The sequence below is a fragment of the Scyliorhinus canicula genome, chromosome 7 (genome assembly GCF_902713615.1).
Source record: "Scyliorhinus canicula chromosome 7, sScyCan1.1, whole genome shotgun sequence".
In the NCBI taxonomy this organism is placed as follows: domain Eukaryota; kingdom Metazoa; phylum Chordata; class Chondrichthyes; order Carcharhiniformes; family Scyliorhinidae; genus Scyliorhinus; species Scyliorhinus canicula.
In genome coordinates, this window is record NC_052152.1 from 158,796,670 (window position 1) to 158,817,858 (window position 21,189).

At 49.6% G+C, this 21,189-nt stretch overlaps 1 protein-coding gene across 11 annotated transcripts in view; it reads left to right on the forward strand.

The window, feature by feature from the left end:
- ripor3 (RIPOR family member 3) overlaps positions 1-21,189 on the forward strand; it is a 318,117-nt gene that overhangs the window by 279,696 nt on the left and 17,232 nt on the right. For 9 of the 11 annotated variants that reach the window (XM_038803147.1, XM_038803151.1, XM_038803150.1 and 6 more), the window contains 2 exons: positions 6,536-6,694; positions 10,228-10,430. In XM_038803147.1, coding sequence (XP_038659075.1) covers positions 6,536-6,694; positions 10,228-10,430 — 362 coding nt within the window. Of the gene's footprint in view, positions 1-6,535; positions 6,695-10,227; positions 10,431-21,189 lie in introns of those variants that run through there. The other 2 variants (XR_005461375.1, XM_038803155.1) reach the window with 2 other exon arrangements.

Genomic DNA, 21,189 nt, shown 5'->3' on the forward strand with positions numbered 1-21,189 from the left:
GTCTGTTGAATCCCAGGACACAGCTGGGTCCCAGCCAGATGCCGAGTCTCTGGACAAGGTTCTCCCAGAGCTGATACAGAGCCGTGAGATTCAGAAGGTGATTTAAGCAACATTCCAGTGACCGAAAGGCCGATTGAAGGAGACCCAAAGGTTTCAGGCACAGGAGATGGTGCTGAGGCCAACACTGCTAGGATGGCGAACCCAGTGGAAATCCTGGAGCTCGACATCAAATCCCTGAGTTGTGATGTCCAAGACATGGCTCAATCTGTGACGCTCATGACGGAGGGCCTCGACATCATGTCCCACTCCTTCTCCGCATCGTGGACTCCACAGACGGCCGCCCCACTGGGGACCCCACTCAGCCAATCCTACATTTGTGCCACGTGCCAGCCAGCCAACCCCGGGGGGCTCCAGATGTTACTTCTGTGGACAGTAAAAACACCCCCGCCAACGCTGCCCGGCCCGCAGCGCCCTTTGCAAGGCCTGCGGCAAGAAGGGGCACTTCGCCACGGTGTGCCAGGCCCGCTCAGTCGCCGCTATCGTCCCTCCCCCGCGTACGGACAGTGGGCGCTGCCATCTTCCCCTCCTCGGACCACGCGCGGCCCATGGACGGCGCCATCTTTTTCAACCCCCGCCTTGTGCGGCCCGTGGGCGCCGCCATCTTGCCCACCTCAGGATCTTCAGGCGCTGCCATCTTGTCTCCCCCACAGCACATGGGCGCCACCATCGTACCAGGACCCATGCCCCCCATCGTCCGACACCAGCGACGACCAGCCGCGACTTGCCTCGGTCACGATTGACCAGTGTCTCCCGCACAATCTAGCCACCGCCTCAACAAACGTGAAGATCTTGATCTTCTGTATGCTGGACTCCGGGAATACTGAAAGCTTCATCCATCCCGATACGGTAAGGCGCTGCTCCCTGCCAATCAGAGAATCTCCCTGGCCTCCGGGTCCCACTCCGTGGAGATCCGTGGGTACTGTATAGCCACGCTTACGATCCAGGGTGTAGAGTTCAGCAGCTTCCGCCTCTACATCCTCCCCAACCTCTGCGCTGCCCTGCTACTCGGCCTGGACTTCCAGTGTAACATCCAGAGCCTAACATTGAAATTCGGCGGGCCCCTATCACCCCTCACTGTGTGCAGCCTCGCGACCCTAAAGGTCGACCCACCTTCCCTATTCGCAAACCTAGCCCCGGATTGCAAACCCGTCGCCACCAGGAGCAGACGGTACAGCGTCCAGGACAGGACCTTCATTAGGTCCGAGGTCCAGCGGCTGCTTCGGGAAGGCATCATCGAGGCCAGCAACAGCCCCTGGAGAGCCCAAGTGGTAGTGGTGAAAACTGGGAAGAAACACTGAATGGTCGTAGACTACAGCCAGACCATCAATCGGTGCACGCAGCTCGCGCGCACCCCCTCCCACGCATATCTGATATGGTCAATCAGATTGCACAGTACCGGGTCTTCTCAACTGTAGACCTAAAATCCGCCTACCACCAGCTCCCCACCTGTAAGGAGGACCGCCCATACACTGCCTTCGAGGCAGATGGCCACCTCTACCATTTTCTTAGGGTTCCCTTCGGCGTCACGGTCTCGGTCTTCCAAAGGGAGATGGACCGATGGATCGACCGGTACGGGCTGCAGGCCACTTTCCCGTACCTAGACAATGTCACCATCTGCGGCCACGATCAGCTGGACCACAATGCCAACCTTGCCAAATTTCTCCACACCGCTACTCTCCTAAACCTCACCTATAACAAGGAGAAGTGCGTATTCAGCACGAACCACTTAGCCATCCTCAGCCATGTGGTCCAGAACGGAATTCTGGGGCCCCACCCCGACCACATGTGCCTCCTCATGGAACTCCCACTGCCCCAAGGCCCTCAAACGCTGCCTGGGGTTACTACGCCCAGTGGGTCCCAAAATATGCGGACAAGGCCCGCCCACTCATCCAGTCGACTCTTTTCCCCCTGACGGCCGAGGCTCAACAGGCCTTCAACCGTATTAGGGCCGACATTGCTAAGGCCGCGATGCACGCAGTCGACGAGATGTTACCCTTTCAAGTGGAGAGCGATGCATCAGACGTTGCTCCAGCCGCCACCCTCAACCAGGCAGGCAGGCATTCTTTTCACGAACCCTTCATGCCTCCGAAATTCGACACTCCTCCGTCGAAAAGAGGTCCAGGCCATCGTTGAAGCTGTGCGGCATTGGAGGCATTACCCGGCCGGCAGGAGATTCACTCTCCTCACTGACAAACGGTCGGTAGCCTTCATGTTTAACAACACACAGCGGGGCAAGACCAAAAACGATAAAATCTTGCGGTGGAGGATCTTGCTCTCCACCTACAACTACGAGATTTTGTATCGCCCTGGTAAGCTCAACAAGCCCCCCGATGCCCTATCCCGAGGTACATGTGCCAGCGCACAGGTGGTCCGTCTTCAGACTCTGCATGACAACCTTTGTTATCCGGGAGTCACATTGTTGTACCACTTCATGAAGGCCCACAATATGCCCTACTCCATCGAAGAAGTACGGGCAATCACCAGAGACTCCCAGGTCTGTGCAGAGTGCAGCCGCACTTCTACCAGCCGGACCATGCGCGCCTGGTGAAGGCCTCCCGCCCCTTTGAACGCCTCAGCGTGGATTTCAAAGGGCCCCTCCCCTCCACCGACCATAACACGTATTTCCTCAGTGTGGTCATTGAGTACTCCAGATTCCCCTTCGCCATCCCATGCCCTGACATGACGTCTGCCACCGTCATCAAAGCCCTCAACACAATCTTCGCTCTGTTCGGCATCCGTGCCTACATCCACAGCGACAGGGGATCCTCGATCATGAGTGATGAGCTGCTTCAGTCCCTGCTCAGCAGGGGTATCGCCTCCAGCAGGACGACCAGCTATAACCCTCGGGGAAACGGGCAGGTGGAGAGGGAAAATGGGACGGTCTGGAGGGCCGTCCAGCTGGCCCTACGGTCCAGAAATCTCCCGGCCTCCCGCTGGCAGGAGGTCCTCTCCAATGCACTGCACTCCATTCGGTCACTCCGATGCACTGCGACTAACGACACACCCCATGAACGTCTCTTTGCCTGCCCCAGGAAGTCCACATCCGGGGTATCGCTCCCAACTTGGCTCGCAGCTCCAGGACCCGTACTCCTCCGTAAGGACGTACGGCTCCACAAGGCGGACCCGTTGGTTGAAAGGGTGCAGTTACTCCACGTCAGCCCACAGTATGCCTACATAGCGTACCCCGACGGCTGCCAAGGTACTGTCTCCCTCAGGGACCTGGCACCAGCAGGTTTCCCACACACACACCCCTCCGGCCCAGCGCCACCCTCCCCTCCCCCAGCGCACCAAGCAGCAACCCCCCCCCCCGGGACCATCAGTCCTGCCCCTTCCCACACCCAAGGATGAGGAGGATTTCGGCACGCTCCCAGAGTCACCGAGGACCAGACCGACACCGGAATCGCCGCCACCACTGCGGCGCTCCCAACGGCAGATCAAGGCTCCAGACCGGCTAAACCTGTAATTGGTTCGCGACTGTTAAAGCACCTTGTACTGGACTCCAACATTTTTTTTTGCCTCTGTTTATTAAAACTTGTTCTGTACATAGTTCTCCGCCACCCCCGCCGGACTCAATTTTAACAGGGGGTGAATGTGGTAATCACCACTGTTGTATATATTTGGAGATGTGTGGTAAGACCCTGTACTACAGGTACGGGGGTAGTTCCTGCCTGCTGGCTCCACCCAGTAGGCGGAGTATAAATATGTGTGCTCCCCGTACAGCAGCCATTTCACCAGCGGCTGTAGGAGGCCACACACCTTAGCGTAATAAAGCCTCAGTTGTATTCAACTCTCGTCTTTGTGCAATTGATCGTGCATCAGCTGCCATAGCAACACGAAGGCAGCCTCCACGAGATCTAAACCAGCAAACCTCATTTTATCTGGAAGGAAAGAGACCGACAATCAGTTAGGGCGTCCACCCCAGGGCCCTCAAATCACCCAAGCCTCCCCCATCCTTACGATGACTCTCCTGCTTCTTTCAGAGTGCCATCCAGCGAGCCAGTTTTGCTGACAAACCTTGCTCTGCACACTCACACCCAGCCACATCAAGAAACCCTAGATCTCTGCTAGGAACATTAGGGACCATGATCAGCTGCCCTCCGCTGATCCACACACTTCCCCTTTGGCCGTAAGAGGATCCTCAGTGGTGAAGCCCTGCTCTTTAGTGTTTCATTTCTGGCAGCTGCCCTTAAGGTGCTGATGCTCCTCAAATACAGGCACACTGTTCAGGCATCAAAGGTTTCTGGACATGCAGTGCACTAATCATCCTCTGAGGCATGGCATGTGTGCCCTCGAGGAGGCACTTGATGGTTCAGGGGAATGAAGTGCTCTCACAACTAACAAGGCAAATTCCTCATTTGAAATAGCTTTCAGCTGTGAAGCTAGAGGCTGCTGACAATCAATGGGGACTTTCAGGAGTGAAGCTGCTGCATGGCTCTGTCCTGGAAGTGTTTGGTAGGACAGACAGGCTGCAGCTCTGGTTGCCTCTGTTATGAGCCTCCACGACATTTCAAGATGTCTCGAGATCCTCACAGGTGCAACCCCCCGTCCTCCCATTCCCGGTCCAGGGGCAACCCACGACCTGTAATGTTCAGCCCACTGAACAAGCCCTCCAGCACTGGCGCAGTAGCTCCAGGACCCTTGAATTGCGTGCTGGAAAATGGAAAGGGTTACTCATCTCCTCCGTTCCCCTCAGACGTCAATGCACCAGCTTCACGTTTTTGAAAAGGAGTACTAAACGACAGCTGGGGAGTCAGTTGTCCCTGGAAGGCTGCAGGATTCAACTTCATTCTCGTTAATGATATTAAATTAATGCAAATTAGGGTTAATGACATTTTCGCTATTTTTGGCTGAGATCTGGTACTCTCCATCGGGAGTGGGCCGGGTGAATTGCAAAATAGCGAATCTCAATTTTGCTTTTTCCCGCTATTCACCCGGCACGCCGTGGTCTGCGCCAGGCGCACCGCGGTCGCTGAATCACGTCCATTGTTAACCCTTCATCAGGTAATTGACCTCAAACATCTGTTTCTCTTCCTGCAGCTACTGCCTGACCTCCCGAGTAGAGCCAGATTTTCTGTACATGTTTTTAGATTTTCAGTATCCTGGTATTTTGCTTTTGTTTTTTTTACGCACCAAATCAATAAATTATAGAGTGAAATGTTGAGGCCCCAATATTAAATATTATTGCTGAAAAAGAGACACACTATCAAAGCTTTTCATGTTGCACTCACCAGGACAGATCCAAGAATACCAAATGTCAAAGGGAGCAGCAAGAGAGAAGGGTGCTGAATGGTTGGCAAGTCAAACCTGGTTGAAGCATTGCCATGGAGAATGCATCAGGGAGCTAGTGACCCCGCACTTTTGTTTAAATGTTAATTGCCCATTTTTGTTACCAAATCACACTAAATTCCACTTTTGTAGTGGTTCGACTATTCAGAATTCTAGTAACAAAATAAAAATGGCAGAACATTTTTACATTAGCTTTATAAAAAACTAATGAGCTGAAGGTTAATTTAATCACTACCACTCAGCTATATTAAAAATAATACTGCGCATATTGGATTTCCAAAGTACAAATATGTAAAACAAGCCAGTACATATGAAGGGACCAGAATTAACCTGCCCTTTTTCATTCAATGATGAATAACTTGCTTTGCATTTCGCCAGTCTTATGAATTTATTCTCTTCATCAAATGTTTACGGCAGTGGAGAAAGACAGGGAGCAGAGATCCCAAGTATGGTAGTTAATGTTTTCTAATGTGATATGCCATTCGTGACTCAACAAACAGCATCTGTGTTGAAACCATGAGATTATGTGTCCTTCTGATGGCTGTGGGAGTAAACTACAAAAGTTACAACAGACAAGAACGGCTATTAGGTTACACACAGCAGAAAAGATACTGTTTATTGAGACTGAGCGGTTGTCAAGTTTAATCACTCGAACATTAGATTTGTCGAGCAATATTAAGAAAGATTGTTTGGCTATTTTAGAGAAATGCAGCAAACAAAAATGTCAGCAACATTATGATTCAAGTCAGCAATGTGTCAAAGTGGATTAGACAGGAGTGGACAATTAAATTACATCAGTTGTAAAGGAAATGAATGACCAAGATCTGTGATCATTTTGCAGATACAGAAATGTAACCTTTTCTACTCGTACACAAATCATAATTCTCCTGTCCTTTGGTCATAGATTAATCTTTCCTTATCTTGTGGCAGAGTTCATGAACTATGTAGAAGGAAAACTTGCACTGATTGCCGAGTATCACAGACAGGGCTCTAAATGAACCATGATAGTTTGAGTCAAGCCATTGCCTGTGGTTGCATGACCCTCCCCCGTTAAACTGTAACAAGGATGAATTCCTTTTTCACGGTTAATCGCAAAAGACTTTCTAGTTGAACTTGCATGGTCAAAAAACTCTTCTCAAAGCAGTCTGTAATAAGGTATACATTTTCACTATTTTCATGTTTTTGTAAGTATTCAGAACACTTCTGCACCAGATTGTCAGCTGTTGTGAACTGCTGCTGAGTCCAAATGTCTCAGAGGAAGTGGTGACAGTCTTCCAGTTTTTCAACTATGTAAAAAAGTACAATATTACTCAGCTGGGGACATATCTGATCAGACTTGCAAAGGAAGGTAGGAGTAAAATGTTACTTGCTTGTACTAAAACTGGAGTGTGGCTATTGATTTAACAGCAGTTTATTAACTAATGCATTTATGTTGAACTACAAGATATTTTGCTGCAGTTGTGCCAAGTTGTAAATGCATCAAACAAATTTCAATGGGTCGAGACTGAAGTTTAAACATACCGTAGAATTCCTACAGTGCAGAAGGAGGCCATTCGGCCCATCGTGTCTGCACCGACCTACCGAAAGACCACTCTACCTAGGCCCATTCACCCACCCTTCCCTGTAATCCCGCACTTTGATCATGGCAACCCACCTAACCTGCAGATCTTTGGGCTGTGGGAGGAAACCAGAGCACCTGGAGAAAACCCATGCAAACACGCGGAGAATGTGCAAATCATAGCCATAATATCTCAATGCATGGTAGAATTGGATTTTCACTCCAGATCTAACGTTAATCAATATTACCAAGAGTTTGATATGTTCTTCAGACCTTATCCCAACATAGCCTTTTATTTGTCTCCTAAAGTTCAACCAAAACATACAATTTTTCAGTCAAACATTCAACTGTGATGCCCATACAATACCCTGCATTATACATGGCCATGATATCCAATGCAAATATGTATGTCAGTGAAATCTAGGCCAGAATTCTCCAGCCGTTCATTGATGGCAGGATTCTCTGGTCTCACCTGCAGCATACCCCTACCCATGGGATTCTCAACGGTGTGGGGCGGCTTCAATGGGAATTCCCATTGACAGCTGCGGGAGCAGAGAATCCCACCTCTTGCCAAGAATAACCCGGCTGGGAGACCAGAGAATTCCATCCCTAATTTGCAACAGAAAAAGCTGCAAAACCATAACCAAAACAAACTTTATACTACTGACTAATTAGCAAAATGAAAAGTTGACCATTTGCTCATTAGTCTCACATATCAGTCTGTGCACAACAATTTACAGTACTGCATAAATATTGTTATATGGTAATTTACAGTATGTCAAGATCCCCTAGCTGTAAGCAGGTAGTGCACTACTTGCAACACTTGGAGATGTTAATGCATAGGGTAAACCACACAATCATATCAGGAGTTGTCATTGGAAAGCAGATCTCCATTAACAAATGTGGATGCAAAATGTATATATCCTTGGAGTCTTCACTATTTTAAGGATTTTGCAACTAAAAATAATCTGCGGGTTTTAAATTTGGTATTTGGGCCATTTGCATAGTCACGACACGTAACAATGGCATCTCTAACTACATCTGTAAGGTAGGATTTCCTCACTAATATCTGGAAGTTAACCTGAAAGAGATTAGGAAAAGTTAATCAATTTCAATATTTTTGGAGTGAAATGCTGTTGGGAACTTCTTGACCTTTTGGCTAAGATCAAGCAGAAGATCAAGCCTGAGATCAGGTGGGATGCCTGCTCATGTCAGCTTGGATCTAGGATGTGTCTTTTGTCGGGACCATGAATTGAATTCAGTTGGGAATTGAATAGGCTTTTGGAGCCAGCAAGGAGATGGTCTCGCCCTGTCCACCAAGTGCATTGCCTTAAGTCTGACTTAACATTTTTAAAAGTGCTGTTGTGAAGGTTCCACATTCAACTAGATTGAGCTATGGATAGAAGCCAAAAAGGTTTATGACCAAGCATCAGATTAGAGATCTTTGCTAGCATGATGGGAGTAATTTCCATAAAGACCAATCTGTGCATCAAATAATGAGTTCTACAATTTCTTGCAGACAAAAATAACAAATGCAATTACATATATGAAACACATTGGGCTACAGTTTGGGTGCAAACAGTGAAACAGATGCAAATGTAGCCAGTTTTGGGAAATGTTTTTCTTCCTCAGGTTTCTGCTCAAACAGATTTCCATGACCCCAAACACTTGCATTGATATTTTACTCAGCTTGGGATTGTGGCCAGTTTTGTGGGATTGCGGATGCGGTTACAAGGTAACTAAGGCTAGGACCGGAATATTCAAGGATATTTGACATTTTGGATGGACAGGGAGAAAGGAAAAAGAGCCAGGGAAGTTCTGTTAATAAAAGGGGGAAATAAGTACAGGAGTGATTTGAGATCTTGGTTTTAAATATCAAGATGTAGAATTAATTTGGGTGTGGATAAGAAACAGCAAAGGAAGGTCTAAATAGTTTATAGGCCCCATAATGGTAGCTACACAGTAGGACTGCACATAAATCAAAAGACAAAAGGGACTTGTAAGAAAGGTACCACAATAATTGTGGGCAATTTTAATCTTCATATGGATTGGATGAATCAAATTGGCAAAGGTCTCCTAGAGGAGAAGTTCCTAGAATATATTTGGGACAGCTTATTAGAACAATACATTCTGAAACCAACCAAGGAGCACGTTATATTAAACCTGGTAATGTATAATGACGCAGGATTAATTAATGATCTCATAGTAAAGGATCCCTTAGACAAGAGTTATCAGAACATGCTAGAATTTCACATTCAGTTTGAGGGTTGGAAATGTGGGTCTAAAGCTACTGTCTTAAAATAAGGGGTCTACCTTTTAAGACAAAGGAGGATTTTTTTTCTGAGGGGCATTGGACTTTGGAATTCTTTCACAAGCAGTGGAGATTGGACATGGGTGTTGCTGGCAAGGACAGCATTTGTTGCCCATCCCTACTTATCTTTGAGCTATGTGGCTTGCTATACCATTTCAGAGGGCAATTAAGAGCCAACCACATTGCTGTGGATTTGGAGTCACATGCTGGCAATACAAGGAATGGATAGCAGATCATATTTCTCGAAACATGGGTCTTTATGACAATTTATCATAGTTTCATGGCAACATTACTGAGTCAATCTTTTAAACCAGATTTAATTAATTGAGGCAGTGACATAGTAGTTAGCACTGCTGCCTCACAATACCAGGGACCGGGTTCAATTCCGGTCTGGGGTGACTGCCTATGTGAAGTTTGCACATTCTTCCCGTGTCTGCGTGGGTTTCCTCCGGGTGCTCCGGTATCCTCCCACAGTCCAAAGATTCCGGGTTAGGTGGGTTGGCCATGCTCAATTGCCCCTTAGTGTCCAAATGGTTAGGTAGGGTTACAAAGGGTGGGGGCATGCGCCCAGTTAGAGTGCTCTTTCCAAGGGTGGGGACAGACTTGATTGGCTGAATGGCCTCCTTCTGCACTGTAGGGGTTCTATGATTTACCGATTGCTATGGTTGGAACCCACATGTCCAACAAATTAATCAGTGTCTCTGGATTACGGAGTTAGTCAGATTTTTGATCAATATGGGACTCGAGGGTTTTGGGAGAGAGGCAGGAAAGTGGAGTGAAGGGCACAATCAAATTAGCCATGATTGTATTGAATGAGCAGGCCCGAGGAGCTGAGTGGTCTACTCCTGCTCCTATTTCTTACTTTAGAATACACTTAGAAAATGAGCATTTCTAACAAAAATTAATCCTTTTGTGAAATAGCATAGTAAAAGACTGAGAAGAATAACCTGAATTATTCAACATTTTGACAGATTGCCTTTTAAAAAATTCTTTTGGTTATTTATATTTTTAGTATTTCTCCCTGAAGCCCTGCAAACAGCACAGAAGATGAAGACACTGAAAAAGTTAAAAGAAAAGCTAGTCTCCGAGATGCAGCCTCTGCACCAAACTTTGCAGACAATCAGTATTCTTCAGTTAGATGAGAACCCCAAGGTGACACAAGCTGTAACCTCATTCCTTCGTAGTGCTTTGGCAAATAACATTTTCAGAGCAAAGGTAAGCATTGGTTGTTCCTATGCTGTGAATAAGATGTATATTAAAATGGACAAAAATATAACTTTTACTATATTGCATTTAGCCAGACTTGTACAAAGTGCAAATCAGCCAACTGGAACTAAAGCCATTAATAGCATTTACTTTAGATAAGGTACTGTGTGAATATGAAAAATTATGGAAAAAAAAGATTTGTACTCAAGAACTCACAACATTCTATTTATATATTTTAGCCTCCTTGTAAAATAGAAGTAAGTTTACAATGTGCCAATAAAAGTATAAAGAGCCTATAATTTTAAAATATGGAAATAGGTTTCCACAGCTATTTATTAAAGAACCATAATGTTTCTTACATCCCAATAATGCTTACACTTCGAAGGTATTTCACTGGCTGTAAAAGGCTTTGAGGAATCTGGTGATCATGAAAAGTTCTATACAAATGCGACTCTTTTTTAAAAGTAAGCTGCACTGAAGGAACTTAATAACAAAATGAGATAATCAAAGAGAAAAACAGGAGGAAAAGACCAGGTTGTAAAAAGTCATATTTCGCTGCATTGCTTATGAATTTGTATAGAAACATTAAACAAAGTTTTAAATGCAGAGAAATAATGAGCCAGTTTTTGATTAAATAATACTGATACCTGAACAATGCACATAGTTATTAATGTGGAGGTCAGCCTGCATCTCGTGTTGAGGAGGGTGAGGAAAATAAATCTCAAGTTGCAAATTGCCACAAGTTGCTGGCTGATTTGTACCATTCCACTAGTAATGTGAAAATAACATTGCCTGTTTAACCTTCCCACAATTTTTACAGCACGTTAACTTTCTGTCATGAGACTAAATTAAGTCTTGTAATTAACAACCCGAGTGTGACTTTGATAAAGTGGTCGCTGTTAAGTATTGTGCCTCATTTCAACTGATTGTGAATTGATTCAGGAGGTCTTAAACTTAACATTTAATTGTTTTTCCTTTATTTATCTTTCTCTCTTAACCTAGTCTTTGTTTCCCTATTTCTCTTACTGTACCTGATTTGACATTGAATTAGAGTAGGTGAATTCACTCATCATGGTCATTTCTCTTATTTCTCAATTCTTTAATCTCATTGCTGAAAGATCTACACGACTCGTTCTGTTGTTCAACAAGGTGCCCAGATGTCCTTGCTGTGCTCTTACCAACTCACACTACCAGCAACTTCATGGGCAACATTTTAAATACATATATTTTATTAGAGTTTTATAATTTTTTAAAAAACAAAAAGTGCGGGCAGCACGGTGGCTCAGTAGGTTAGCACTGCAGTCTCACGGCGCTGAGGTCCCAGGTTCGATCCCAGCTCTGGGTCACTGTCCGTGTGGAGTTTGCACATTCTCCCCGTGTTTGCGTGGGTTTTGCCCCCACAACCCAAAGATGTGCAAGGTAGGTGGATTGAACACGCTAAATTGCCCCTTAATTGGAAAAAATTAATTGGGTACTCTAAATTTAAAAAAACAAAAAGCGCAACAAATTTTTCATAGCACAACTGGTACAGTACAGAACAAACATTTCTGCAGATGTAAGAACAGAGAAAGACGGGATAAATTCAAAACAATCGTTCTTAAGAACTGGTACCGGATCAATCAGAAAATGCGGGGGGGAGGGGGGGGGGGGAATAGGAAAAGGCCAAATAAACATGATAGGATAACGAAACCAAGATGCACACCTTTATGTATAGCGAGATCACAACTTGCAATATGGCTCAGGGGAAAACCTGCAGGATCAGATCAGACAAGCGGAGTTTATAAATATGAGATACGGGCCCACACGCTACGGATCCGATTTAGATCACAGGAATTCCATAGGGATACATTCCAGAACTATTTTATACCAATTTTTAATTGAAATATACTTGTCACTAATCCAAGAGCAGAGGATATTTTTACAAGCTGCAACGGTCTTATAGCCTTTTTTAAATTAACGTCAACAATGTTCCTAATTCTGAGTCTTCCAGGTAGGAGAAAAGGATCAAACTCTAAGGTCCTGTCAACTATCCTCTCCTGCACTTTGACGCGGGTCCATACGCAGTGTATATAATCATCGTCGACTACCAGACACCTTAGGCACATTGGGGATATAGTAGAATCAAAGCTGTGTCTCAGACTCTGAGGGCACGATTTTCCGGAAAGATTGCTAAGCATGTTATCAAGTGGGAACTGCCGCATGCTATTCAACATTAATTCGCCCACTTAATGGGGCTCCACGGGCTCCACGCCGCAAATGAAGGCTCGCCAGCTGATTTTCCGGGACCCCGTTTACCAATCACCCCCCGCCCCCTGCGAACAAGGCCGACCGGCACATAAACAGCACTTGCACAGCCAGCCCCACTCAGTTCGCAGCCATGGCACTGAGAAGACCAGCCTCAAGATTTGGAGACATGGTCCCGGAAAGGCTCCTAGATGCAGTCGAGGCCAGGGGGGTGGCCTTGTCCCAGCGGATCTTGGAGGCTGAGCCATAGGGCAGCCAGTGCCACCTGGGATGAAGTGGCAGCGGCCGTCAGCTCAGGAAGCATGACCAAGAGGACTGGCATCCAGTGCTGCAAAAGATCAACAACCTACACCAGGCATTTTGGGTGAGTTGACATCAACGCCCCTCCACCCATTGAGACCTTCCGCCCTCACGTGAGCATCCATCTCCCTAATCCTCCATGCGGCCCCCAGCCCTCCCTTCACCCTCCCCTTTTCTCTCAACCCTCCCCCCCAACCCGTCCTTCACCACCCACCCCCCCACCACTGTGAACCGTGTGTACGGCTAACGATGCCGTCGCTGTGTCCCTGCAGGAGAAGCTCTCCCATAATCACCAGGAGAAGGCCCAGACTGGTGGAAGCATGCCAGACCTTTGAGGAATGGGCCCTGGAGGTGATGGAGGTGGCCGAGGACAGAGCAATGCAAAGGTCGGCGCACTCCGCAGAGGTGAGGATCGACACATCACAGCTGTCATCCTCGCTCTCCACCAGCGCAGATACACGTATCTTGGTGGGAAAGGTTAGTGGCCAGGCTTCTGGGGCACCACTTCACTTCACGTGAGCACCACGCAGTTGCTGATTTATATCAGGTGGACGCAATAACGCACAATTGGAGGTCTGCTGGATCCACGGACCCAGCTGAGTCCCAGCTAGATGCTGAGCCTTTGGAAATATGCTATCTCGGAGATAATGGAGACGTTAGAGTGTGGCTTGGACATACAGAGGGAGTGTCAGCGACAGTCCAGCAGGTCCATAGCTGATGTGGAGGTGTCCCAGAGGCTACGGCCGCAGAAGATGTCGACGGCAGTGGTTGGCACTGAGGCCAACACTGCTAGGGTGGCAACCTCAGTGGAGAGCCTGGTGCATGACGTCAGCAACATTAGTGAAGGTGTCCAAGGTATTGCACTGTCGGTGACGGCCATGGCTGAGGGTCTCGGCAGAATGTCTGACTCACTGGAGGACATAACTTTGATGAGGGTCTGCGGGACATGTCCCACTCGCAGGTGAGAATGGCCGAGGCACTGTGGAGCTCGTCCCAGTTGCAGGTAGGCATTGCCGAGGCACTGCAGAGTATGGCCCAATCACTGAGAAGCATCGCCAAGGGCATCGACATGTTGGTGCAGCCATCGGGGAGGCGTCAGGACTGGCAGAGCCAGATGATACAGGGTCAGCCGGGGCCTGAACCAGCTCCCCCTCCCTCCTGAGTTGAACCCTAGGGCCTTATTAGAATCGAACGGGAGGAGAGAGTGCTGGGTGCCAATACTGACCCGCTCCATGTCGTGGGGACGGTGGCCACCAGCTCCCCCGAGTTCCACCCCTCTGATGAGGCCATGTTTCGCAGCCAACACAGGGTGGCACGGCTGTGCATGTGTCTCCGAAAAGTGGGCCCGAGCCCTCTGGCCCTAGAGGACGCCTGTCACGAGCATTGAAGGCCACAGGATGTGGTAAGCAGCTGGCTGCCTCCACTTCTGATCCGCATCATGGGGACACACCTAGATTTAGCGGCAGAGCAAGGAAGGCTAAGCACGTTGAGGATCACTGAGGGCACCGGACTGGGAGGGAGGTGAGAGATTGGTGAGTGTTTTTGGGGGGGAGGGGGGGGGGGGAGAAGTGATTATGGACCAGGCCACGTCCTAAGTGAAGTGGACGAGTATGAGGGCCTCCCTGGCCACACCCTTGCCGCTGCTGCCTGTCCTGCATCCTCTAGCTGGTCCTCTGGTTCATCCCCGGAATCGTCCTCCAATTGCTGCTGGTCCAGCACCTCCTCATCATCCTCCTCCTCCTGGGAAGTGGGCACATGTTGCTCATCCCCAGTCCAGCACATCGCCCCCCCGGTGGGCCCAACGTGGAGGACGCAGCAGACCACCACAAAGCGACCCTCTGGGTGGTGTGCTACAGGGCACCACCGGAGTGGTCGAGGCATCAGAACCGCCCTTTGAGCAGTCCAATGCACCGCTCAATCACAGCCCGGGTGGCCATATGCGCCTTGTTGTATCGGGTCTCCGCTTTGGTCTCCGGCCTCCGTATTGGCGTTATTAGCCAAGTCCTCAGCTGGTACCCCTCGTCTCCCAAGAGCCAATAGGCCATCCTGGGGTGATCCTCAATGAGGCCAGGGATGCCTGACTGCCTCAGGATGTAGCTGTAGGGCACACTCCCTGGGAAGAGGGCACACAGGTGCATGATCTTCATGTGGTGGACACACACGAGCTGTATGTTCAGGGAGTGGAACCCCTTCCTGTTAACATAGGGCTATTCCAGATGGCCCAGTGAGTGCAAGGAAACGTGTGCAGTCTATCAGCCTCTAGACCTGGGGCATCCCAGCGATGGCATGAATCCCTTGATATTTGGGCTGTGCATACAGGGCATCCGTGATCTGTCAAATGCACCTGTTGACTGTGGCCTGCGAGATGCCACACAGGCCCCCGCTCGAGCCCTGGCATAATCCTGAGGCATAAAGGTCCAGGGCTGCGGCGACCTTGACAGCCACGGAGAGTGGGTGTTCTCCTCTTCCACGTGGTGCCAAGTCCACGAGGAGTCCCCTTGTTGAGGCAAAGCCTCTTGCGGCACATGCTGTCCGTCATCTGTTCAAAGGACCAGCGATGTTTGTACACCCGGAGCCGTTGCAGGCCACCCCCTCTGGGTCCCTCCCTGGCCTGATGGGCGGCCAGGTCATTTTTAAAAAGGAGTACTAATCGGCGCCAGCGTGACCACTTGCTGGGGAGGCAGATGAATGACGGGAGGCCGTTGGCTCCATTAATTGTATGGTAATAGGGCTTCAGTGGTAATAATTGGCTTCTCGCCATGCTACAGCAGAATCCCGATTTTGTCTACGGGAGCAGGCCGGTTACATCGCTAACTGTTTGGCACCTGGCATGGTTCTCATTTCAGCCTCTCCCGCCATTCACCGGCTTCGTTTCTCTCGAGCAAGAGTGCAACAAGGCTGGAGAATCACGCCCCCCGAGTAATATATAAGTGGTGCAGAATATTGAACAGATTCTCCTTCATTCTGTTACACACTGAAACCTTATTGGCAAAATCTCACATATTATCCCATGTTTCCAGACCAATATTAGGTGCCAAGTCTCTTTCTCAGTAGTGCGAAGTACCCAATGTACTAACACAGGATCTAGAACACAAGGTATCGTAAAACGTGCTAATTAAGTGTTTTGGCTCCACAGAAATCATGATTTTTTCCACAAGGGAAATAGAAGAGTCAGAATGCAAAGTTGTCTTGCGAAAGATAAAGGGCGGGATTCTGCGGGAATCGACGGGGCGGGCAACTCCGGCTCGAAGGAGTCGGGCCGCCCCAAAGGTGCGGAATACTCCGCACCTTCAGGGGCTAGGCCGGCGGCGGAGTGGTTTGCGCCGCGCCGGCCGGCGGGGAGGGGCTTGGCGCGAGTAGGCGCATGGGCGGGTACGCCATAATCCCAGCGCATGCGCAGAGGGTTTCATCTCCGCACCGGCAATGGCGCACCGTACAGCCGCCGATGCGGAGGAATAGAGTTCCCCCACGGCACAGGCTCGCCCGCGGATCGGTGAGCCCCGATCGCGGGCCAGGCCACCGTGGGGGCACCTCCCGGGGCCAGATCCCCCCGCGCCCCCCCGAGGACCCCTAGGCCACCCGCGCTGGCCGAAAACGGGCGGCCACTTGGCCCATCGCGGGCCGGAGAATCGCCGGAGGGCAGAGGTCGCTGACCAGCGCAGCGCGATTCCCGCCCCCACCAAATCCCCGGCGCCAGAGAATTCGGCTGCTGGCGGGGGCGGGATTCACGCCGCCCCCCGGCGATTCTCCGACCATTCCCGCCGGGTCGGAGAATCCCGCCCAAAGTCTCCAAGTTGCAGATACTTAAAAAAGGAGTGACTTGGGATATCAAATTGTTGGCATTGCTACTCAAAGGATGATAAGGAGGCACCAGTAAATGGGGCCGGATTCTCCAATAATGGGGCTATGTCCCAATGCCCGCAAAGAAAGAGGCACGAATCAGTCCGGACATTTTTCTAGAAAGTCGGAGTGATTCTCCATTTTTAAGGGGCTAGCAGGGCCCTGGAGAGCTCCACGCAGCCGATACGGGCACTGCACCGCTGGCCGCGGGTCCACACAGGCACGCGGTGGCCGCCTGTGGCGGCGGCCCCGGCAACATGGTGGACCCACACAGATTGCGCCTGCCAGCCGATCGGCAGCCACCGATCGTGGGCCTGGCCATCGTGGAGGCCCCCCCCCCCCCCAATCCACCAGGATGGCCACCGCAGCCGCGACTCCGAGCTCCCGCCATGTGGAAACATACGTGAACCACGCCGGTGGGAACTCGGCCGGTCGTCCGAGGAGAATCGCCGCGGGGGCCTCTTTCAACGGCGCCGCGTCGGTCGCGTGCACGCGCGGCTGGCGGCGATTGTCCAGTCACCGGAGAATCGCGGGAAGGCGGCAGACCCGATCACAGGTCCGCCACCCATTCTCCGCCCCTGCGCCGAGCGCGATTGCGGCACGGAGTCTTGGAGAATCCTGGCCCATATCTCCCAGCGTACACAGGCCCTGATCTCCAATATCTCCCAGCGTACACAGGCCCTGATCTCCAATATCTCCCAGCGTTCACAGGCCCCGATCTCCCATATCTCCCAGCGTACACAGGCTCCGATCTCCCATATCTCCCAGCGTACACAGGCTCCGATCTCCCATATCTCCCAGCGTACACAGGCTCCGATCTGTCCAAGTGTCGAATCCATGGTCCATTAGACGAGGTGGGAGATCTGGCAGCACTAGATAGGCGAAAGAGTGTAAGTCAGTTTACATATATCTTCTAATTGTTGGACCGTCCTCCATGCTCTAAGAACATTAATAGTAAGTAATAGGACTATTGCACCTGGCAGAACCCAACTTAAAGTTCCCATAAAATAACTGCAAAGGGAAAGCTGTCTGGTCTCTTTTAATATAGAGCCAAATGGAGGTAGGATCCTTCCTAATCCAGTCCCTTACAAACCTAAGATGAGAGGCACAGTAGCACAATGGTTAGCACTGTTGCTTCACAGCGCCAGGCTCCCAGGTTTGATTCGCTTGGGGCGCTGTCTGTGCAGAGTCTGCATGTTTTCACCGTGTCTGTGTGGGTTTCCCCCGGGTTGTTTCGGTTTCTTCCCACAGTCCAAATATGTGCAGGTTAGGTGGGTTGGCCATGATAAATTGCCCATTGCGTCCAAAAAAGATTAGGTGGGATTACTGGGTTACGGGGATAGGGTGGAGCTGTGTGCTTAAGTAGGGTGCTCCGGTGCAGCCTCGATGGGCCGAATGGCCTACTTCTGCACTGTAAATTCTATGAGAGGCTAATTGGTACAGCTGAATATGGAGGACACCCAGACCCCTTCTCAGAACCTGGGCACTGCAGCTTGGTGAACTTCAGATCAGACTCCTTTTGATTCCAAATAAACAAGCTAATAATTCCATTAATCTCCTTTAAGACTCTAGCAGGGAACAAGATTGGCAACATCTGCAAGGGATACAGCTATTTAGGCAACGCATTTATCTTAATTAAAGCAATCCTCCTCAACCACGATGCCGGCAGGGAGGATCAACGAGTCAAATCTCATCTAGTAGGTCCAATTAACTGATGAAAATTAGCCCTGTAAAGTTGATTGAAAGGTGGGGGGTGGGGGGTAAGTGCAGCAGCCAGTGAATGCTGAAGGAGGCCACCAAAAAGGAAAAGGGCAGCTCGGTAGCACAGTGGTTAGCCCAGTTGCGGTATGGGTTCAGACACCCTCCGGGTTGGGAGGGTGGGGTGGGGTAATGGGTATGTAGGATGAGGGTTGGTGCCAGGGGCACAGTATTACCTACTCACCCTGGCTGCCCCGAGGAGTTTGTGCAGTTTTTTACAGCACTGCAGGCGGGTCCGGATGCTGCTACTCGTGACATTGACAGCCTCTGCCAACTGCGCCCTGGCACGGCGAATGGTGGCGGCTGGCAGCCTCCTTCTTGCTCTGGGGTATAGGGTGGCCACCTCTCCTCCACGGCATCCAGGAGGGTCTCACGCGCAGCATTAGTGAATCTTGGGGCCGATCTCCTTGATGCTATTTTGGTTTGTGTAGGGAGTGAAGTTGCAGCTTGTCAGCCTCCTGAGTGTCAATTGCAAATCCGGCAAAACGTGCACAATTTCTCATTGGAATTGATTGTGTTCCATGTGGCTCCCTTTAACGGTGGTAGCCCTTGAACGGTCGCTGAATTAGTCCAGGTGCGGCGTCAGCTGTGCTGTCGTAGAAGTCCACGAAATCTGCCCTGGCGTCAACACTTAGGCTCAAAAACGGTGAATACAGCCCTAAGTGCGGAGGATCTGAGGCGTTTTACGTCAAAAATATCAGTGCCGACCCCTCAACAATCCTGTGACTACTGAGGAGCTAGCAGCCACACCACATAAAACGCCCAGCTCCCACGATAAAAACAGCTGCAGAATGGCTGGATCCGTGCATGCGCACGCCGACAACCTGTAGCAGTCAGACCATAAAACATGGCGCCGGCCGTGCGCGGACCCGACCTGCCAGATCGTGTCCCCCTGGACACCCTATGGCAAACCCTCACCAGTCCCCCGAGCCCTCGCGGAAGTCCCCCTGGCCAGCAGCAAGCTCCAGCCCGACTGTGACAGAGTCCGCAGTCGCCTCATCAGGTTCCCAACCTCTGAGGCCACACGTCAAACGTGCGGTCGGGAACCCGGCCCATCGGCACGTAACGAGATGACGCCATTTCAGAGGGGACAGAGGTTACAAAACCTGCGTCAAACAGGCTTCATTTCTGTTTCGGCGTCAGAGGGGATTTTCCGCCCGATCGCCGATTATTAAATTGCTGGGAGGTGGGGGAACAGTGAATCCCGCCCTTAGTCTCAAGAACGGAGAATCTCGCTGAGAATTCTTTTGATAGGATGATGAATTCCCCATACATTCCAGGATCATAATTTCAAATTAGCTACCGCCATTGCACAGCCCACAAGACGAAAAATAGGATAGGATTTCCGCGCCACATTTGGGTATGCACCAAAACTCACCTGCCTCATCTCAAGCTGCACCAGTGGCAACAGAATATCTCTAAAACATTATTTTCTCAAATAAAACACATGTCTGTACCATTGTAGGATTCAGACAACATCACACAAACCCCAAAACAACAAAAATGCAAAAATATCACAACCACAAAAGTTCTAAGGGAAGATTCCGCAACACAGGTGAGGACCTGGAAGGCGAACCCAACAGCCATACCATCATTACCATCAAGAGACATACTCCTTGAAAGAGAGGAGAAGAGCCAACAAGGCAATGGCCGCCAAATGTCTCCCCTGTATTTTGGACCCACCCATGAAGACCCTTCCACCTACCTCGAGCAATGGCTTTACTCAATTCTATCATGAATAAAGAATATAATATAATCAGTATTACCATCATAACAATACGGATTAGAAGAGAAAAAGATCGGCAGTATGGTGGTGCAGTGGTTAGCACTGCTGCCTCACGGCGCCAAGGTCCCAGGTTAGATCCCAACCCTGGGTCACTGTCCGTGTGGGGTTTGAACATTCTCCCCGTGTTTGCGTGGGTTTTGCCCCCACAACCCAAAGATGTGCAGGGTAGGTGGGTTGGCCATGTAAAATTGCCGCCTAATTGGAAAAAATTAATTGGGTACTCTATATTTATTTAAAAAAAAGAGGAAAAGATGGATAATTAGCACGTGGCACAGTTTATATGAGTAAAAGACCCTCAGATTTCTAAGGATAAGACATTCAGCATAGTACTCAAATGTTAACACCTCCCAATAAACAGGATACATGACAAGGTAAAATCAGAGAAAAAAATAACAGGGATGTGTTGTTCCTCGTGTCTTAATAAAGCTCGCAGTCTCAAGTGTGGAGAAGATGCTTTATTGTGGGTTCGTTCAGTTTCCAGAGCTCGACCTAGAACTACCTTCCAGTGCTAACTACCAGCTTTGCTTGCTGTGTGTCCTGCTTACCAGCTCCCCTGCTGTGAAGAGTGTGTCCTCACTTCCTGTCCTGATCTATTTATATGGCTCTCCCGTGCTCCCTCTAGTGGTCGCTCAGTTGTGTTGCATCTGGTTAACTTGTGATCACCACATCCCCCTTTTTCTCTTAACATATTTTCTGAACATCGTTAAAGAAAATTGTACATCCTGTCCCAGTGTATTTATAGCTCTCCCGCTCGTGTTTGCTCTGTTGTTTTTGTATCTGGTCAATCTACGATCACCACATCCCCCTCTTTCTCATTACATAGTTTCTGTACATCATTAA